The 17,790-nt window shown below is 46.5% G+C and overlaps 1 protein-coding gene across 1 annotated transcript in view; it reads left to right on the top strand.

Annotated features, from left to right (window-relative positions):
* Positions 1–17,790, top strand: part of LOC136847435 (nucleolar and spindle-associated protein 1-like) — a 108,065-nt gene that overhangs the window by 9,491 nt on the left and 80,784 nt on the right. The window contains exon 2 of the mRNA XM_067119125.1: positions 3,355–3,540. Coding sequence (XP_066975226.1) covers positions 3,355–3,540 — 186 coding nt within the window. The remainder of the gene's footprint in view (positions 1–3,354; positions 3,541–17,790) is intronic.

Below are 17,790 nucleotides of genomic sequence, written 5' to 3'. Positions count from 1 at the left end.
CCCGTCCTTCTACTTCTCCTCCTTCAGGATGAGAATAGGACTCGAACCAACACGTGCTGGAGCTGGCGCTGATGCGGTAAGACTACACATCGAGCACCCGTTCTATTTTTCTCCTAGAATCATAGAAGCAATTCCACTCCTTTCTCTAGCAAGGGGAAGAAGGAGAGTCTGGCAATAAGGGAAACCCTATCTCAGCTTTTCCTTTCTGCCTCCGACTCTTAAGATTCTTCCAGCCTATTTTGTATGAGTCACGTTTTCTCAGTCATGCGAAAAGGTCCAGTATCTGACATTTGATGGTGAAGTTCCTACACTCCAGTCAATATGTCAGAGGCTCGGATACTCTTCCTCGCTTTTTCGACCAGGAGGAGTAGCCCAGGTGTGCAGAACTCCAGTCAGTTCAGGAGACTCACTCAGATTCCTCCCTCCAAACAGTGAGTCTTCCTAATTTAAAGGACCAACGGTTTGTATATCGTGTCAGAACAAATCACAATTTTTGAAAGTAAATTGTATTTTTCCTAACTACAGTAAATCCCCGTATTCGCGTTCTCACAATTTGCGGACTCACACATTCGTGGGTTTCTCTGTAGAACATATCTACCCATTATTCGTGGAAAAGTCACCCATTTGCGGTATTTTTCACTGAGAAATATTCACTAATTGCTGTATTTTCATATAATTTTCATGAATAAATGCACTTTTTGTGATAAAACTATTAAAATACTCAGGTGTAAGCATTTTTACAGGGTTTTTCTTGTGTTTACACTATCAAAATGGGCAGTTCTAAGTGTTTTTAGAGGGGTTTTAAGTATTCGTGGATTTTAGCTATTCGCAGGGGCTGTGGTACGCATCCCCCGCGAATACGGGGGGTTCATTGTATACAAACCTGAGGTCCTTTACATTACATATAATGCACACCTCATGCCACCCCTCAATCTGGACCTGGACCGAAAGGCAAACTGGAATGTTTACATCTGGGCAGGCGGGTATTCCCACCTACCTAGCGGTAGTTACTGCCTAACCATCTTTTTCAAGAGTTTAATGGCCATTTCCAGCCTACGCTGAAAGTAATTCCTAATGTAAAGGACCTCAGATTTGTATAGTTAGAAAAAATACAATTTACTTTCAAAAATTGTGATTTTTCTGTTCTATCTGAGGTTCTCTACAGGTTTGTCTTCCTCTACTATTAGAGGATACAGGGCCATGTTGAGTTCCATTTTTAAATACAGAGGTCTGGATCTGTCATTGAACCAGGATCCTAGTGACCTCATCAAGTCTCTCGACACTTCCAAACAAAGGAAGATCGCCTGTCTCCTGGAATCTTGACATGGTTCTGAAGTCGCTAACTAGCCTTTCTTTCGAACCCCTTCGCTCCATGTCACTAAGGGATCTAACTCGAATGACACTTTTCCTTGTCGCTTTGGCTACTGCTAAGCATGTCAATGAACTTCAGGCCATCAATAAAAGGATAGGATTCTCTCAAGGAGGCACAGTCTCCTCTTTTACTCTCGGTTTCCTGGCCAAGAATGAGGTACCATCCAAGCTCTGGCCTCGTTCTTTTGCTATTAAGAATTTGATGGAGAGCCATGGTCCAGAAGAAGAAAGAACCCTTTGCCCCGTTAGGGCCTTAAGGTATTACCTGGACAGGACCGAGATCAGAGGACCATCCAGCAACCTCTGGTGCTCTCTGAAGAATCCTTCCTGACCCCTTTCTAAGAATGCATTGTCGTTCTTCTTAAGGGACCTTATTACCAAGGCACATTCTCGGATTCGAGAGGACATCTTGCCTTCTTTTAAGGTGAAAGCCCATGAGATCAGAGCATTCGCTACTTCGTTAGCTTTCAGACATAATTTGTCCCTCTCTTCCATTTTGCAGTCAACTTATTGGAAGTGTAAGTTGATCTTCGTGTCGCACTATTTAAGAGAAGTGGAAACAGTGTTCAGAAATTACAGTACCTTGAGTCAGTTATCAGTGGCTGGCATGGTATTGGGGCTCAAAGCATAGGAAGCATTCTTTTTCTTCTCTATCTCTTCGCCTTGACATAGGGTGTCGAGTCTTGGGGGAGCCTGGAGGTACCATGTACCTGGAATGCCTGCTAGTTTTAGTGGATGGATGGTGGTTTTTTTTATTTCAGTGTAGATGACAGCGTTTGGTTGTTTTATAAGGGCACTTATATATGCTTTGCTAGCCATCGGACATATCCTTCGCTGCAAAGCTCCCACCTAAGTAGAGGCGCCCCATAGCTATACCGCCACGCCACTACAGGTTAAGATGAGCCCCATCCAGAGGCAGTATCTACCTGCAGTAGCTCTCTTACCGGGTAAGGAAACAACAAGCGTTGTATCAATGCTAGCAATTTTTTAATGTTTTGGAGTAGAATATGTCCATGTATCCCACTTCCTGTCAGTGTGGGATTCAGCTTTGTAGTTACTTGGTAAATTACTGTACTTATATGGAAGTGTTATTTTCATAATAAAATTAAGCTTCATATATACTTTAGTAATTACAGAATTGGAACCCTCCCTCCTCCCCTTTCATGGACATGGATGTAAGGGCACAAACAAATTGAATTCTTCAGCTGTGTTGTTCCTATTGTTCCCCGATAGTGGGCGGGGCTAGTCACCTACACGAAAACAATATAAGCGCTACTGTGATTTTTAAAATTTAAGCTGCTGCCCGTGTTGAAATTATAGCTATGTAATTACTTGGTAAGTACAGACAGTCCCTGGTTATCCAGTGGGGGTTCCGTTCTGATGCTGTGATAATAACTGAAAATCGGCAATTTTTGGCACTTATCTGCACCAAAAATTGACAATTTTCAGTTAATGGTGCCTCTGTTAGATATGTATCAGCGCCAGTACCCAATTATTGGTGCCGATAAGTGGAAATTGGCGATTTTCGGTGGCGAAATTTGCCGATTTTCGTCGTTAGACAAGCTCTGTAAAACCGGATCGCTGATAGTACATATGAAACTTAATTTTATTATGAAAACACTTTCATGTATACTTATCAAGTAATTACAGAATCGGAGCCTGCCCTCCTCCCCTCTTATGGACATTAAGGCACAAACGAATTGAGCTCTTCTGCTTGGTTGTTCCTGTTGTTTCCCGATAGTGGGGGGGGCTAGTCACCTACACGAAAACAGTAGAAGTGCTACTGCAATTTTTAAAAGGCTGCCATGCAAGTTAGAAACTATAGCTATGTAATTACTTGTTAAGTATATATGAAACTTAATTTTATTATGAAGATATTTTCCTGTGTTTTAGTGTTTTTTAATGTTTCTGTTTTGATACACTTCAAAAAATTTAAATACAGTAATTTAATAGTACACTAATAAGTAATGTATTACTTTTCAGACAAGTAAACTCATTGAAGCCATACTTGAAGCTCAGACTACTGAATCCATCGCTGAAAATGCATCTGCTGTCATTTTAGCCCTTAATGAGAGTGCCAGCAGCAAGGATCTGTTCGAGGAAGAAGAGCCTGTTGCTTCTGAGGAGCTTATTTCTGATATTCAGTTCCCAGAAGATTTGGAGGATAAGGTAACTGTTACACAAGAAGTGTTTTCTTGATTACCTATATCATAATGTTGCTGGATTTTTTAAATGTTTGCAAACACTAATTACTATAATACTATAACACATTCTCTAGCTAATTAAGTTATCACTTATTGGTTATATTCCTTTAAATTTTGGATGGTCGCTTTTCTTACATTTTTCTAGTACTTACAGCTTGGAGTGTATGGTATATGATCAGAATTTTTTGTGATGTTTTATACCTAATAAATGTGGTTTGTAGAAAAGGAATAGCTTTAATTTACTGTTTATTTTGTTAATACTGTATGCTAACCATTGCCTTTCATGTAGAAGTTCCTTTGCATGAGCTGGAATCAGTCATTGAAAGTTGGTGACAAGTTAGTCAATTGGTGGTTAAGGGGAGTGACTTGGGAATACCCCTCACTCATCCACTATTATCAAGCATTTTATCTTGGCCACCATCAGTTGTGGACATCTTTCTGCTCTTATACTGACTGATGAGTTAGAAATGTGCTTTTGTTTTGAATCCTCCATTTTCTTTAGCAGGGAAAATATTGTTATTGAGGAGTGAAAGGCATTGTTGTGGATCATTTTACCCTCCATTTAGGTGGATCCCCAGTGTTTACTATTCTGAGAAGTATCTGCCAAAGTTCTTGGTGGGGACATTCCCCCTTTGACACTGCCAGACCATTTGTTGTTCCTACACAATATACAAACCATCAGGCTTCACTTAAAGAATATGCTTCAGCGCAGCTGGAAACGGCCATTTAACTTTTAAACAAGGTGGTTAGGTAGTTAACTACCGTCCGATTGGTGGGAGTCCGCCCACCCGGACGGTAAGCATTCACTTTGCTTTCGGCCGTTGTGCTATGAAGAGCTATTCTTGTACTCTCTGCCCTGCCTGCCGTTTCAGTTGGTTTTCTTCATTCCCAGTGAGATTGTTGATTGTTTGTGGATTATATATTTTTGTGATTGTGTATTGAAATTATGCAAACCCATGAATAATGTTATAAGCCTGGTTAGCGGAAGGGTAGTACCCAGTGTGTCTGCCCTGGTACTGCCTCTAGACCCTGTAATCGTTACTGCTCAACCTTGGTTTTTGACTCTCATGTCCTCTGCACAAGTTGCAGAGAGTATGACTGTAACCCTGATTCAATGTGTGAAGAGTGCAGTGACTAGTCCCCCGTGCAATGGGTGAAGTTCTCGCAGAGGAGGAAATAAAGAAGAAGGCTTCCAAGGTGTTGTCTGGTGGTAAACGCCCCTGATGACACCATTGGCTGCCGATCCTTCTTGTTCTTTCCTCCTGTGAAACTCCCTCATGTTGCAGTCACTCCTACAGGAGTGATCTCCCCTTCATCGTCTTCGCTTTCTTCATCAGGCGGAAGTTGGCGTTGGGGGGTTGGTGACCAGGAATCCCCTTTGGAGCGAAAAGAGACTGCCAACTGTAACCTAACTTGCTTTTCAGGAGTGCCAACCCTAACCCAACTTGCTTTTCAGGAATGGAGGAGAATGAGGAACTCCGGGAGACTTGGCACTCTCTGGGCACCCTGGGTGTTCCCTCAGTGCAGGGCTTGTTGAGTCACCTGAGGGCTTCCCATGCTCCTGTGATGCCCCTTGTGACTCACTCAGCTGTAACAGTGACCACATCACTGTTACAATGTCTGCCATGGCCTTGTTGTCTACCGGTGTGACTACTCATGCCCCTTTTTTGACGACTCCTGCTGTAGTGGGCAAGATGTCACCTCATGCCCCTTCTATTGCCTACCATGCGGTAGACCATCCTTCTGGTGTTGCTGCTTCTGCTCACCGCTCCATCGACCTCTGATCCCAACCCCTTGTAGAGGTGAGGGGCATGGGAATCCGCTACTGAGATTGAATGCATTGTGGTGCCTACTGTCTTGACTGTGGGTTCAACTAAATGTTGGGAACTGTATCCCTTTCACTTCTCCATCTGTAAATTTTCCTGTTTCCCTCTTCTTTCATTGCCAACTGGGGAATGGCATTGATTATGAAAATGGTTGTACCTTTAACGTGATGCCCTGATTTAGGGTAGGTAATAGATAGGTGATCTACTAACTTAGTGGACTCACCTAACCCTCTCCTTCTTTATTGCCTACCTTAATCTACACTTCCAAGTCTTCTCTCTTGCTTTTCAGAGAGGTTCTAGTAACTCGGTGCTTCTTTGAAACCAGCTGAGTGATGGGATATACTGCAAGGTCCCTACTCATTCCGAGGGACAAAAGCTTGATGGCTGGTGGATATGGAATGTAGGGGATATGGTGGGTTGCTGACTCCATCCTCTTCCAGTGCACATGCAGGGTGACAATGCCGGCCCCATTCTGAATGGGATAAAACTCAAGAGCACAAAATATGCCGGCTTATCAGAGTTCTTAGTTCAGTTCCCAGGCCCTGCATGTGCAAATGACCAAAGTCTGGGCATTTCTGGTCCTATGGGGACTTTTCCATTTCCTCCCAAGGCATTGGGAGGCCATAGTATCTTCCATGCACTCCCAATCATCTAATTCTGTGAGTATGACTACAACTAAAGGAAAAATGGATTGTGAATTAGTAACTAACCCTCCAGGTACTTCTCATATTCCCCCTGTTCCTCCTGATCCACCAGTTGATCCTCCACCTTATAGCCATAAGCCAACCCCTATACTTGGCTCTGCAAAAGATTAGGGAAATGACTTCTCCAAGAATAAATTGACACAGTGCAGTAATATCAAATCAATGAATGTGAAAGATTTGAGAGTATTTCATATTGTGGATCTACCAGTCAGATGTGACTATGAAACCATCTCTACTACTTTGAGTACCTTTGGCCCATTAACAGAAATTAGAATGAGTTATCTTTAAATAGAAGCTAGGTGGGAAGCTTGGACTACTTTTAAACAAGTAAAAAATGCACCAAAGTTTCTTAAGCGCAATCGAGTTTTCTGTACAGCATATAATCAAGGCCACCGAAAATAGATCAATCTTTCGGTGGTCTTTGTATGCAGTAAACCCCCCGTATTCTTGGGGGATGCATACTGTCCCCCCCCCATGAATAGCTAAAATCCACGAATACTTAAAACCCCTCTAAAAACACTTAGAACTGCCTATTTTGATAAACATAAAAAAACCTCTAAAAGTGCTCATACCTGAGTATTTTAATAGTTTTATCACAAAAAGTGCATTTAGTCATGAAAATGATATGAAAATACTGTACAGTATTGTACCAACATGATATACAAACCGTCAGTCCTTTACATTAGGAATTACTTACGGCGAAGCTGGACACGGCCGTTAAACTCTTGAACAAGGTGGTTAAGCAGTAACTACTGCCAGGTGGGCAGGAATACTCGCCTGGATGTATGCATTCCAGTTTGCTTTCGACCGTCACGCATTGCAGACGTGGTTTCGGATCTCTCTGCCTAACTGTCATTAAGCTCTTCTTTATCCTGGTGGGATCTTCCTGTATTTTTGTGTATATATTGCGTGTGTTTGATATAAATACAAACCCATGATTTGTGATAACCTTGCAAAAGCCGTCGTTCCCCTGCGCTGTGTCTAGGGTTTGACGGCCAAGGGTGTATTTAGAGGGGCGTAACCGAGTGGTAATGCTTCTCTTCCAGTAGCCCTTTATTTAGATACTGAAGACGTTCCACTGTACAATCAGAGATATTAGATTGGGATGTAATATCCTCGCTCCCCTACATTGATGAGGACGTAAGAGTTCACTTCCCTTCTTGGGCTCCCGCCTCTTAAGACGGGGGCTGCTTCAGGGGCTCATTTGTGAGACGCTCCGAGTGCTCGAGATTTTATGGGCATGACTATTTCCTTCCTACTTGTGCTGAGTGTTGTTTTCGCCGCCTGGGCTTAGAGAGTTGCGGGGGGAGGGGGAGATTGCGGGCATCGTCAGTAAGTTCCGCTTCCACGACGCCCTTGGTGGCCTCCCCTCCGTCCTTCTCTCTCCCTGTAGGTTCTTCCTTGCCTCTCCTGTGGTAGAGAGCTCTCTCCTTTGCCCTCTTCACTCACTTGTTGGGCGAAGACCACGAGGGGGGGGTGCCCGTCGGGCGACCTCTTCTAGGGGCCTCCTCTCACTGCGTAGGGCAGTTCCCCTTGTAGCGAGAGGAGCCTCCCTCTCTAATCATCTTTGCTTTTTCTTTCAGGTTGACAGGGAGCATCGCAGGCACAGCATTAGTTGGCTGGATATCTCAGGGGATATCTTGCATGAAGGAGTCCTGACATTCATTCAGTGTTGCTTCAGGATCGACCACAGTACCTGGTTGGATGACTAGTTCCACGTCGGGATCATTCCGACTCTATTCCCACCAGTGTGGATCAATCGCTGTCATTGCTGGCCTTCATGTATGCTGTGGCACTGGCTCTGGCGTATCTGTGGTTCATCTGCTCCTGCTGTTTCCTGTGTTATGCTCCTGTTAACTCTACGACAATCTCTGGGCGGCTCTTCCTGGTCTCCTGCCGCAGCCATCCTGATGGTTCTTGTTGCTGCTGGTGACTTTCGTGTGATGTTCCTGGCCGTTGCAGTAGCTCCTGCCTTCTGAACCGCTTCCGTAGCTCCTGCATCGGCTGTCCTGATCATGCCTGCGGCTTCTCCTGGTGGTCGTGCCTGGGGCCGCTTCCGTTGTGTTCCTGCCTGACTGCCCTGGAGGTTACGATGTTTCGTGTCCACCATCCTGTAGATGTTGGAGTGAAGGTGAAGGAAGTCGCCCTGTGGAAGTAGCCAACGTCTTCTTCATCTTATCTTCAATTTTGTCTTCTGCCGCCTCTTCCCTTCCTCTCCCGAGGTCCAAGGGAGTCCCGGGAATTGGACAGACCTCCTTCAGCTGAAGGAGAGGAAGGCTACTTTTTCCCTTGATGCCCTTGGACATCTAGGGACTGCCTCCTTCCAAGTAGGCAGTGGATCTCTCATTGGCTCTTCCCGACCTTTGGGTTAGGAAACCGATTCGCACACCCCTGGGTTTTGTGTTTTGGGAGCCGTGGGCGTGCAGACCTTGGTTTGCGATCCCGTTCCCAGTTCTAGAGGTTCCGCCTCTAAGACGGGGCTGCTTCAGGTGCTTGTTCGCGAGCCACTCCGAGTGCTCGAGATTCTATGAAATATTGAGTATCCTGATCTGGTCTGGAGAGTACTCTCCCCGGCCCAGTTCGGGAGCAGTGCGAGAGAAACGGCCTAGGCACCCAGGTGTATCAGCTCTTCCTGCCAGCACCACAAGTGCTCCCCGAGTGCTTGCCAGTCTCGGTCGGGTTCCCAGCTTGGTGTTTCGTTCTTGTTGGTTCGAACACCAGAAGAAGCAGGGAAGAGATTTCCTTCGGGAGTCCTGCGGGACTTCTAAGGGACAGCTCTCTTCCAGGAGACAAGTTTCTCTCGTTGGCTCTTCCCGCCTTCGGGCGGGAGCCGATTCGCATTCTCCTGTGGGGTCTGGTGTTTCGGGGGCAGTGAGAGCATGGCCTCTAGAGACCGCGCCCTTGTTGCCAGTCTTGGAAGTCTGCGTCTAAGACTAGTTCTGTGCCTGGCTCTTTTCGATTTCTTAGGAAACTGAAAGCAGCCTCTCCCAACTTTTGGGAGTCTCGTGTGTTGCTCAAATTGTACGAATCACGAGCACTATCCTGACGAGAGGCACAGGATGAGAGAAAGTGCCAAAGCACCCAGGTGTCTGGGTGCCGAGACACCAGGTGTCTGGGTGCCGAGGCACTAGGTGTCTCGATACAGCCCGCCAGCTGCTTCGGTTGCTTGGCCGGGTTTCATCCTTGTGTCTTGAGCCTTAGGGTTCAAGCATGCAGGATTGCAGACACAAAATTTGCATTTGAACCTTTTCTCGAGGGGCCTCAGCCTCGAAGGAGTTTAGAGTTCGGGAAACTACCTCTAGTTCACGGCAGACGAGTTCCGCCCTGTCCAGTTCCGATTGTGTTCACACGATCGGCTCAGCTCGGCTCGGCCCCTGGTCATGCTTGTGAGACTGGCTCGCTCGCCTTGCCCAACCCCTGGTCACTCTTGCGAGACTGGCTCCCAGTCCGCCGCATACCACCCAGCTGGATTGCGTTCGCGTGATCGGCTCGTCTTGGCCCCACTCGGTTTTTTCCGAATTGGGTTCTTGGCTCTGTTCGAGTGAACTTTCCGCTCTTCCCAGGAAAGTGCTTTGCCACAGCACAAGCGCTCTTCTTCCCCCGTGTGGCAGTAGTCTCCTTGGGTTGATTTTCGCTCACGGTCTGCCTCTCCTGCTGGTCTTACTGGCAGGACAGGTTGGGGTACTCTTTCTCCTCACCTGTTCTCTTTTCCTCTTGGTTGTATCGAGAAGCACATGACGGACAAAGAGAACTCTGACGAATTTGTCTTCGGAGTTCGGCTGCCTGGTGTGCTTTGGGTGTCAGTCCCCCAATTGGCTCGTAGTACAACCAGGCAGCTGAGGAGGTTATCTTGGGATCTGTCAAGGTCTCCCTCCAAGGAGAGAGGTACAGGAGTTTCACGCTTTGGAAGCAATGAGGGTCTTTGTCTTCAAGTTGCAATCGCCCTTGTTTTTCGGAGAACTGTTGGAATGAAGGTGAGGATCCCCGGGACAGGACCGTGGCTCCCCCAATGAATAATCTTCATCACTCGCAACCCTTGCAGTTTCCAAGGGGCCGAGAGTTTTTGAGGCCACCGCAGTCCTTGCTTCCGAGAGCGTTTTCGACCAGATGAATTCTTTTCTTCGGACAAGGAGTTCATTCAGGTTGAGACACCAAGCTTCTTTCCTTCTTCGACAGAGTACGAATTCTTGCCTTGGAGGGTCTTGCTGACTGCAGTTCTGTGGGCAGTCCTGGTGCTAAGAAGAATTTTTTTGTCACAATTTGGATCTCCGGTTTTGTAAGTCCTGAGTTGGCTCAACCCTTAGGATTGAACCTTTACTTGGGGTCTTAGTCATCTCGGCTCGACCTTGAGTTCAAGCCAGCCCCGTCAACTCCTAAGAAGTCCCAGGCTTCGGAGGAAGATTGCGGAACATATAGCCCTTTTCTTCCCTTCCAGGAAAGTGCGCATAACTGTGTCTCTTTCCACCCTCTTTTCCATAAGGGAGGAGGGAAGAAGGGAAGAGAGAAAGAAGTATCGACCAGGAAGTTCTCCTACTGCTTATGCCTGGATGAAATGATACTTGTCGAGTCTCTGGAGCTGGCAGCGACGTTGCCGAGACCTGGGAATGGATTCCTTCAGGAGAAGTATTTATTTCCCTTAAGTCTTGGTAATTCTTTTCATCAAACTTCCATCCCACTTCCTCTCCCTTGCTCCTGATTCAGGAAATGCCATCCCGGCTAGAGCTAATTGTCTTGGTATCCTGTCATATTGCAGAAGCTTCCCCATGGTGGAGAATGGAGGTTTGCTTCCATTCCTCCATCCTTCTTTCCTCTTTGAAGTATGAGGAAAGAGTTAGGCTAATGCTTGATTGAAGGAACCTTCGAATATGCTTGCATATTCCCCTCACATCGTGTTTCTTCTTACGGATTCACCGATTGAGGAATAGACACACACCTGTAAGTTTTGTCTTGAAGATGTGTTCTGTAGCGCACTCAACAGCTCAATTAGCCAGATGCATTTGTGGGGATGTATTGGTAGGCAAGCATGGCCTCGGGTTTGAGTGATCGGGACGGAACGTGCTGCTCACTCTTTTCTTCACGAAGATTCATGAAGAGACTGCTTGATTGAGAAATCCCTACCGTCTTTCTGTTGCCTCCCTGTACAAGTCTGTAGTTTTTATCGCTTCTTCATACCAGACCCAGGGGCCGCTACGGTGAGCCATACTGTCTTTTTGGGAAAAATTTGATATCTACGTTTTTTCCTCCATATTTGTCTGTTTTGCTTGGGGTTCACAAGCATTGCTCACCCCGAGTTACAGACAAATGCTGGAAGACTTCGCCTTTGGCCTGACCTGATAGCCGAGGCATCGAGAAGAGTTCTGCTTGACCCAACCTCCTGTAGCAGCTACACAAGATGCGGTTCTTCAGGTAGTACATCCCTGTGTGTTCAGGACTGGGAGACCTTCCAGCTCCCCTTGCAAGCATAGGCTTTCTCGCCGAGCGGCAATGGATATAGCTGGATATCTCTTGAAGTCCTCTGCAACACTTTCCCAGGGACTGGAGCCATCTTCACTGGTGGGTGTCGTTGACGGAACTTCTTCTCGGGTCAGAGTCGCTCTTCAAGTCTGGACTTCCTAGTCTTCTCTGCCGAGGGTTGCTTCTCTCCCTTTCATTTGTGAAGAACGTAGGCCCTTGCAACCTAATCTTCTATCTGAAGTAGCCTTCCTCTCCTCAGTCAAGATTGAGCTACGGATGAGAAGATTCTTTGGTCTTGCTGTCCCAGGGAACTGTTCCCAGGGTGGCATGTGACTCTCGTTTAGGGTTCCTGTCCCATGCACTGCACGCACCCTTACGAGAGTTGTTGGATAGAGCTGTGCCCTCTTAGGGCCATCTCTCATCTTGTTCCGGCCTTGGCGTAGAAGATGGAAGAACAGGTGAAGGGGTTCAATTCCTCGACTCCTTCTTGGATGTCGTAGGTGGACTGTGAATCCATCGGCATCTATTGTCGGGTTCGAGTCCTTGTTCCTCTCCTCCTTGGACTTTGTGTCGATGATCTAGATCATTCATTACTTTGTCCTTTAGGGAGCTGTGGTACCTTCTGAAAAGGCTCGACATTCCTAACCTGGATGTCGTTGACATTTTTGCTAGTACTCTCTCCTAAGGAAGAAGTGTCCAAGGACACATCTTCCTCCTGGCTTCGTGAAGTGATCGAAGGAGGTACTCGGCAGCTGATGATGATGATACTGGTACCTTCCACCCAAGAGCTCACGAAGCCTATGGTTTGTTCCATCCCTTGCATTCCAGAAGTTTCTGTTGGTCTGGAAGCAAGACGTGGTCTCATAGACCACACTTGTCTTCCTATGGTATTGCCTACAGGCCCTTGGAACCTTTTTTCCTTGTAGCATCTCGCCTAAGTTGTTGGTTCTGGAAGTGAGAAGGATACCGAGAGTGACTGGCCTCTCTTCCTCCTCCTTCCCCATCCTCCTAATTCTCCTCCTTCGGGATGAGAATGGGACTTGAATCAGTACTTGCTGGATCTGGAGCTGATGCGGTAAGACTACAGTAAACCCCCCGTACTCGCGTTCTCACGATTCGCGGACTCATGCATTCGCGGGTTTCTATGTGGAACATATCTATACATTATTCGCAAAAAATTCACCCATTTGCGGTATTTTTCACTGAGAAATATTCACTAATTACTGTATTTTCATATAATTTTCATGAATAAATGCACTTTTTGTGATAAAACTATTAAAATACTCAGGTATAAGCATTTGTAGATGGTTTTTCTTGTGTTTAAACTATCAAAATGGGCAGTTTTAAGTGTTTTTAGAGGGCGTTTAAGTATTTGCAGATTTTAGCTATTCGCGGGGGGTTGCGGTACGCATCTCCCGCTAATACAGGGGGTTCACTGTACACATCGAGCACCCATTCTATTTTTCTTCTAGAATCTTAGAAGCAATTCTGCTCCTTCCTCTAGCAAGGGGAAGAAGGAGAGACTGGCAATAAGGGAAACGCTATCCCGCGTTTTCCTTACTGCCTCCGACTCTAGATTTTTCCCAGCCTATTTTGTATGAGTTACGTTTCCTCACTCATGCGAAAAGGTCCAGTATCTGACATTTGATCTTGCAGTTCCTACACTCCGATCAATATGTCAGAGGCACGGTACTCCTCCTTGCTCTTCGACCAGGAGTAGCAGCCCCGGTGTGCAAAACTCCAGTCAGTTCAGGAGACTCACTCAGATTCCTCCCTCCAACCAGTGGTCTTCTTAATGTAAAGGACCGATGGTTTGTAAATTGTGTCGGAACAAATCACAATTTTTAAAAGTAAATTGTATTTTTCCTACTATACAAACCTGAGATCCTTTACATTACATATTACGCCCACCTCATGCCACCCCTCAGTCTGAACCTGGACTGAAAGGCAAACTGGAATGTTTACATCTGGGCAGGCAGGTATTCCTGCCTACCTGGCGGTAGTTACTGCCTAACCACCTTTTTCAAGAGTTTAATGGCCATGTCCAGCTTTGCCGTAAGTAATTCGTAATGTAAATGACCTCAGGTTTGTATAGTTAGGAAAAATACAATTTACTTTCAAAAATTGTGATATTAGTGAATATTTCTCAGTGAAAAATACCGCGAATGGGCGAATTTTCCGCAAGTAATGGGTAGATATGTTTCACAGAGAAATCCGCGAATATGGGGGTTTACTGTAATGCTGTATGTGCCACAGCCCTGTGGTGGCTTGTCCTATGTTGTTGCCAGACACATGATTATGGCTGACTTTAACCTTCAATAAAATAAAAACTCCTGAGGGTAGAGGGCTGCAATTTGGTATGTTTGATGATTGGAGGGTGGGTAAGACTCTCTTCCTTGTGGCTTTGGCTACTGGTAAGCATGTTAGTGAGATCCAAGCCATTGATGAAAAGGCAGGGTTTTCCTGAGGAGATGAAGTTTGCACCTTTACCCTTGGCTTTTTAGCCAAGAACGAGGACCTGTCCAAGCCCTGGCCCCGTTCTTTTACCATTAAGAACCTAATGGACATCCTTGGCTCTGAGGAAGAAGAGAGTTCTTTGTCCTGTTAGAGCCTTGAGGTATTACCTGAGCAGGACTGAGAAGATCAGAGGGCCATCCAGTAACCTTTGGTGTTCGGTCAAGAACCCATCTCGTCCTCTCTAAGAATGCATTGTCGTTCTTCCGGAGGGACTTAATTTCTGAGGCACACTCAGATTAAGGAGGACATTTTGCCTACTTTCAAAGTGAAAGCTCATGATGTCAGAGCAGTCTCTACCCCCCTTGCTTTCAGGCATAATATGTCCCATACTGCCATCCTTCAGTCGACCTACTGGAAGTGCAAATCTATCTTTACATTGCACTATTTGAAAGTTGCAGTACCTTGTGGCCATTATTGGTTGTTGGCAAGGTACTGGGGGAGGAATCATTGGAAGCACTTTTTCTCCTACTATCTTTTTGTCTTGGCATAGGGTTTCGAGTTTTGGGGAGCCCGGGGGTACGCTGTACCTGGAGTACTCACCAGTCTTAGTGGATGGGTGGTCTTTTCAGTGTAGGTGACATCGTTGTCTGTTTTTTTTTTTTTATGTTGGTACTGCGCCTAGGGCAAGGGCACTTGTATGTGCTTTGCTAGCGATCAGGCCTATCCTCCGCTGCAAGGCTCCCACTTAAGTAGAGGCAACCCATGGCTCAACTGCCACTCCACTACAAGTTAAGATGAACACCAACCAGAGGCAGTATTCTCCTGCAGTAGCTCTGTTTCCAGGTAAGGAAACGACAAGCATTGTATCAGTGCTGGCAAACTTTCTATTTCAAAGTCATTACCATTCCTTAATGTTTTGAAGTAGAATATGTCCATGTATCCCACCTCCTTTCAAAGTGGGATTCAGCTATGTAATTACTTGGTAAGTTACTTATATGAAAATGATATTGTCATGATAAAATTAATTTTCATATATACTGTACTTCCCAAGTAATTACAGAATCAGAGCCCTCCCTCCCCTCCCCTCTCCTGGACATAAGGGCACAAACAAATTGAGGTTGTCTGCCAGGTAGATTCCAGTGTTCCCTGATAGTGGGTAGGGCTAGTCATCTACACAAAACAATTGAAGCACTACCGTGAATTTTTTAAAAAGGCTGCTGCGTGAGTTAGAAACTATAGCTATGTAATTACTTGCTAAGTATATATGAAACTTAATTTTATCATGAAAATATATTTATTTAATTTTTACTAAAGACTATTTTTGTGGTACATTTTTTATCCTAATTTATAGTGTTAAATGAATTTTAGCTAAGTTAATGTTTCATTTTAAGCACTGAATGGCCATAGTTGCCCCAGTGCTTGGCATGTATGCCTAAAATCTATAAATCAATTAATCAATCAATCTCCCCTCCATCGGGGATCAGCTCCTCCACGCCATCCTGAAGAAGGTGTCAAAGAAGTCGTCGAAGAAGAAGGGTCAGAAGGTATAGACTTCGTCCTCCTCGTCTTCATCAGCTGCTTCTGCCTCTTCCTCTGTTTCTTCCAAAGCTTACTGGCAGAGGAACAAGGTAGCTTCTCTTGCCCAGGGGACCCGTGTACTCGATAGAGACAGTCCCTGGTTATCGGTGATCCGGTTTTGTCTAGTGACGACGATAACCGGATTTTTGACACCAATCTCTAGTTATTGGCGCTGATCCCCACTTATTGCCGCCAATAACCAGGGATCGGCGCTATTATTGTCGATTTTCAGTGATTGTCATGCTGTCGGGAATGGAACCCCCACCGATAACTGGTGACTGCCAATACTAGTTCTGGGAAGTCAGCTTCCAGAACTAGTACAGTGCCTACCTCTACTTGTGTCTCTTCAGACACTTGGGTGGAGGAAGCAACTGTTGAACGTCCAAGGCATGATTCAGGAGCTCCGAGTGCTCAGACCTCCAAGGAAGACCATATCACCCCAGGTACTCGGGGTTTAACTGAACCATGAGTCACCTCTGCTGGTACTTGGAGTCATCTCCACTGACTGGTTCAGACACTTGAGAGAAGGTGGGTAAGCATACAGGTGCTGCCTCACCCCCTGCCAGTGCTCTCACAAGTACGTGGCCAGTATCCCTTACAGGTGCAACTGACCCGAGAGTCCATGTACCTAGAGAAGCTTTGGGGAGGCTCCCCACACAGTCGTCGTGTCTGGAGGCCATGGCCCCGAAGAAGACTTGGACGTCAAGAGGACAACCTAAGAGTGCGTGATCGCTCTCCCTGGGTCAGCCCTCATTTGCATTCACGCAATCAGGCCTGCTCACCTGGCGATAGCTTCCGAGCATGTTCGCGTGTGCCCGTTCGCTCTCCTCGGGAGAGCCCCTCCCCCCCCATGTTCACATGCATGGGGTTGCTCTCCTAGAACCATGCAGCCATCGCCACTGTGGGTTGGCGATTGCACACGGCCTTCCTCTCCTGCCAGGACTTGGGCTTCCGATAGGACAGTGAAGAGTGCTTGGTCCCTTCCACCTGTTTCTTCAATCTCCTGGGGTTATACCAGGAGGCATGAACAGGACAGAAGGGTCGGCGATTGGGATGTTTCACCCCAACGCAGCCCTACCGCAAAGGCTTATGTTCTGGGTTCAGGCCTTGGATCAACCCGATCATATGGCCAAGTTTTTGAGCAGGGATTTAGGGGTTCTGCCAAGGTTCTCCCTCCTGCAGAGAGAGTAGATTGGGAGGAACGTGTTCAGGAAGGACCTGAGGGTCCTCTCCCTCAGGAATTGGACACCCCTGAGATACAGAGGACCTTGCAGAGATCGTTAGGCTGATTCGTCAGCACAACAATCTCGTGGGCGAACTTGGTGTTATTGAGGAGGGATTCCATCTTGACTCAGATATCCAAGTTTGTTGGCCTGGAATCGGCATTGGCTTTGTGGAATGGACCATGGCTAGGATCTGCCTCTCTCTTTCCTTGAGAGTAGGTAGACGCTGCAGTGGACAAGTGTTGAGTCGAGGCTAATGACTGACTTGTCCACCAGACAGTGGCTAAGTCTTACGGATCTTTGTGTGCCACTGTGGCCCGACCCTCAGGTCAGGTTAGCGCTTCCTCTAAGGGTCCTAAGAAGTCCCAGGCTTCAAAGGGTTCCCAGGGAACACCCAGCCTTCCTCTGCCCTCACCAAGAAAGATGTGCAGTCACACTCCTTTCAACCCTCTTTCCAGTCTGGAAAAGGGGGCAAGGGCAAGAAGAAGAGAGGAGGACACTAAGGGTGGCATTCCCCTCTACATACTGCCGTTGGTGTGGGGGATGCCTGTTGAGCCATTGGGCAACAAGGCAGCTATATGGAGCTGAGGCCTGGGTAGTATATGTCCTTCAGGAGGGTCATCTAGTTCCCTTGTTCCGACCACCCCTCGCCAAGAATCCGGTCCATCACCGAATTTATGTTCCTGGCTCACTGAAGGACCTTACCCTTCAGGCAGAGGTAGAAGTGATGCTGAAAAAAGGCACTGTGGAAGTCGTGACAGATCAGTCCCCAGGCTTTTACAGCCGAGTCTTTCTCATGGAGAAAGCAATGGGGGATGGAGACCGGTCATAGATCTCTCTTCCTTGAACCATTTCATATGCCAGACTCAGTTCATGATGGAAATGATACGGTCAGTGCTCACAGCCATCAGGGAGTCCAACTTCATGCTTACAGTAGATCTGAAGAATGCATATTTTCAAATACCCATCCATC

This window comes from Macrobrachium rosenbergii, chromosome 16, assembly GCF_040412425.1.
Source record: "Macrobrachium rosenbergii isolate ZJJX-2024 chromosome 16, ASM4041242v1, whole genome shotgun sequence".
Classification (NCBI taxonomy): Eukaryota; Metazoa; Arthropoda; class Malacostraca; order Decapoda; family Palaemonidae; genus Macrobrachium; species Macrobrachium rosenbergii.
The sequence above is the reverse complement of the archived record's forward strand: the minus strand, read 5'-3'. Positions and strand labels throughout refer to the sequence as shown.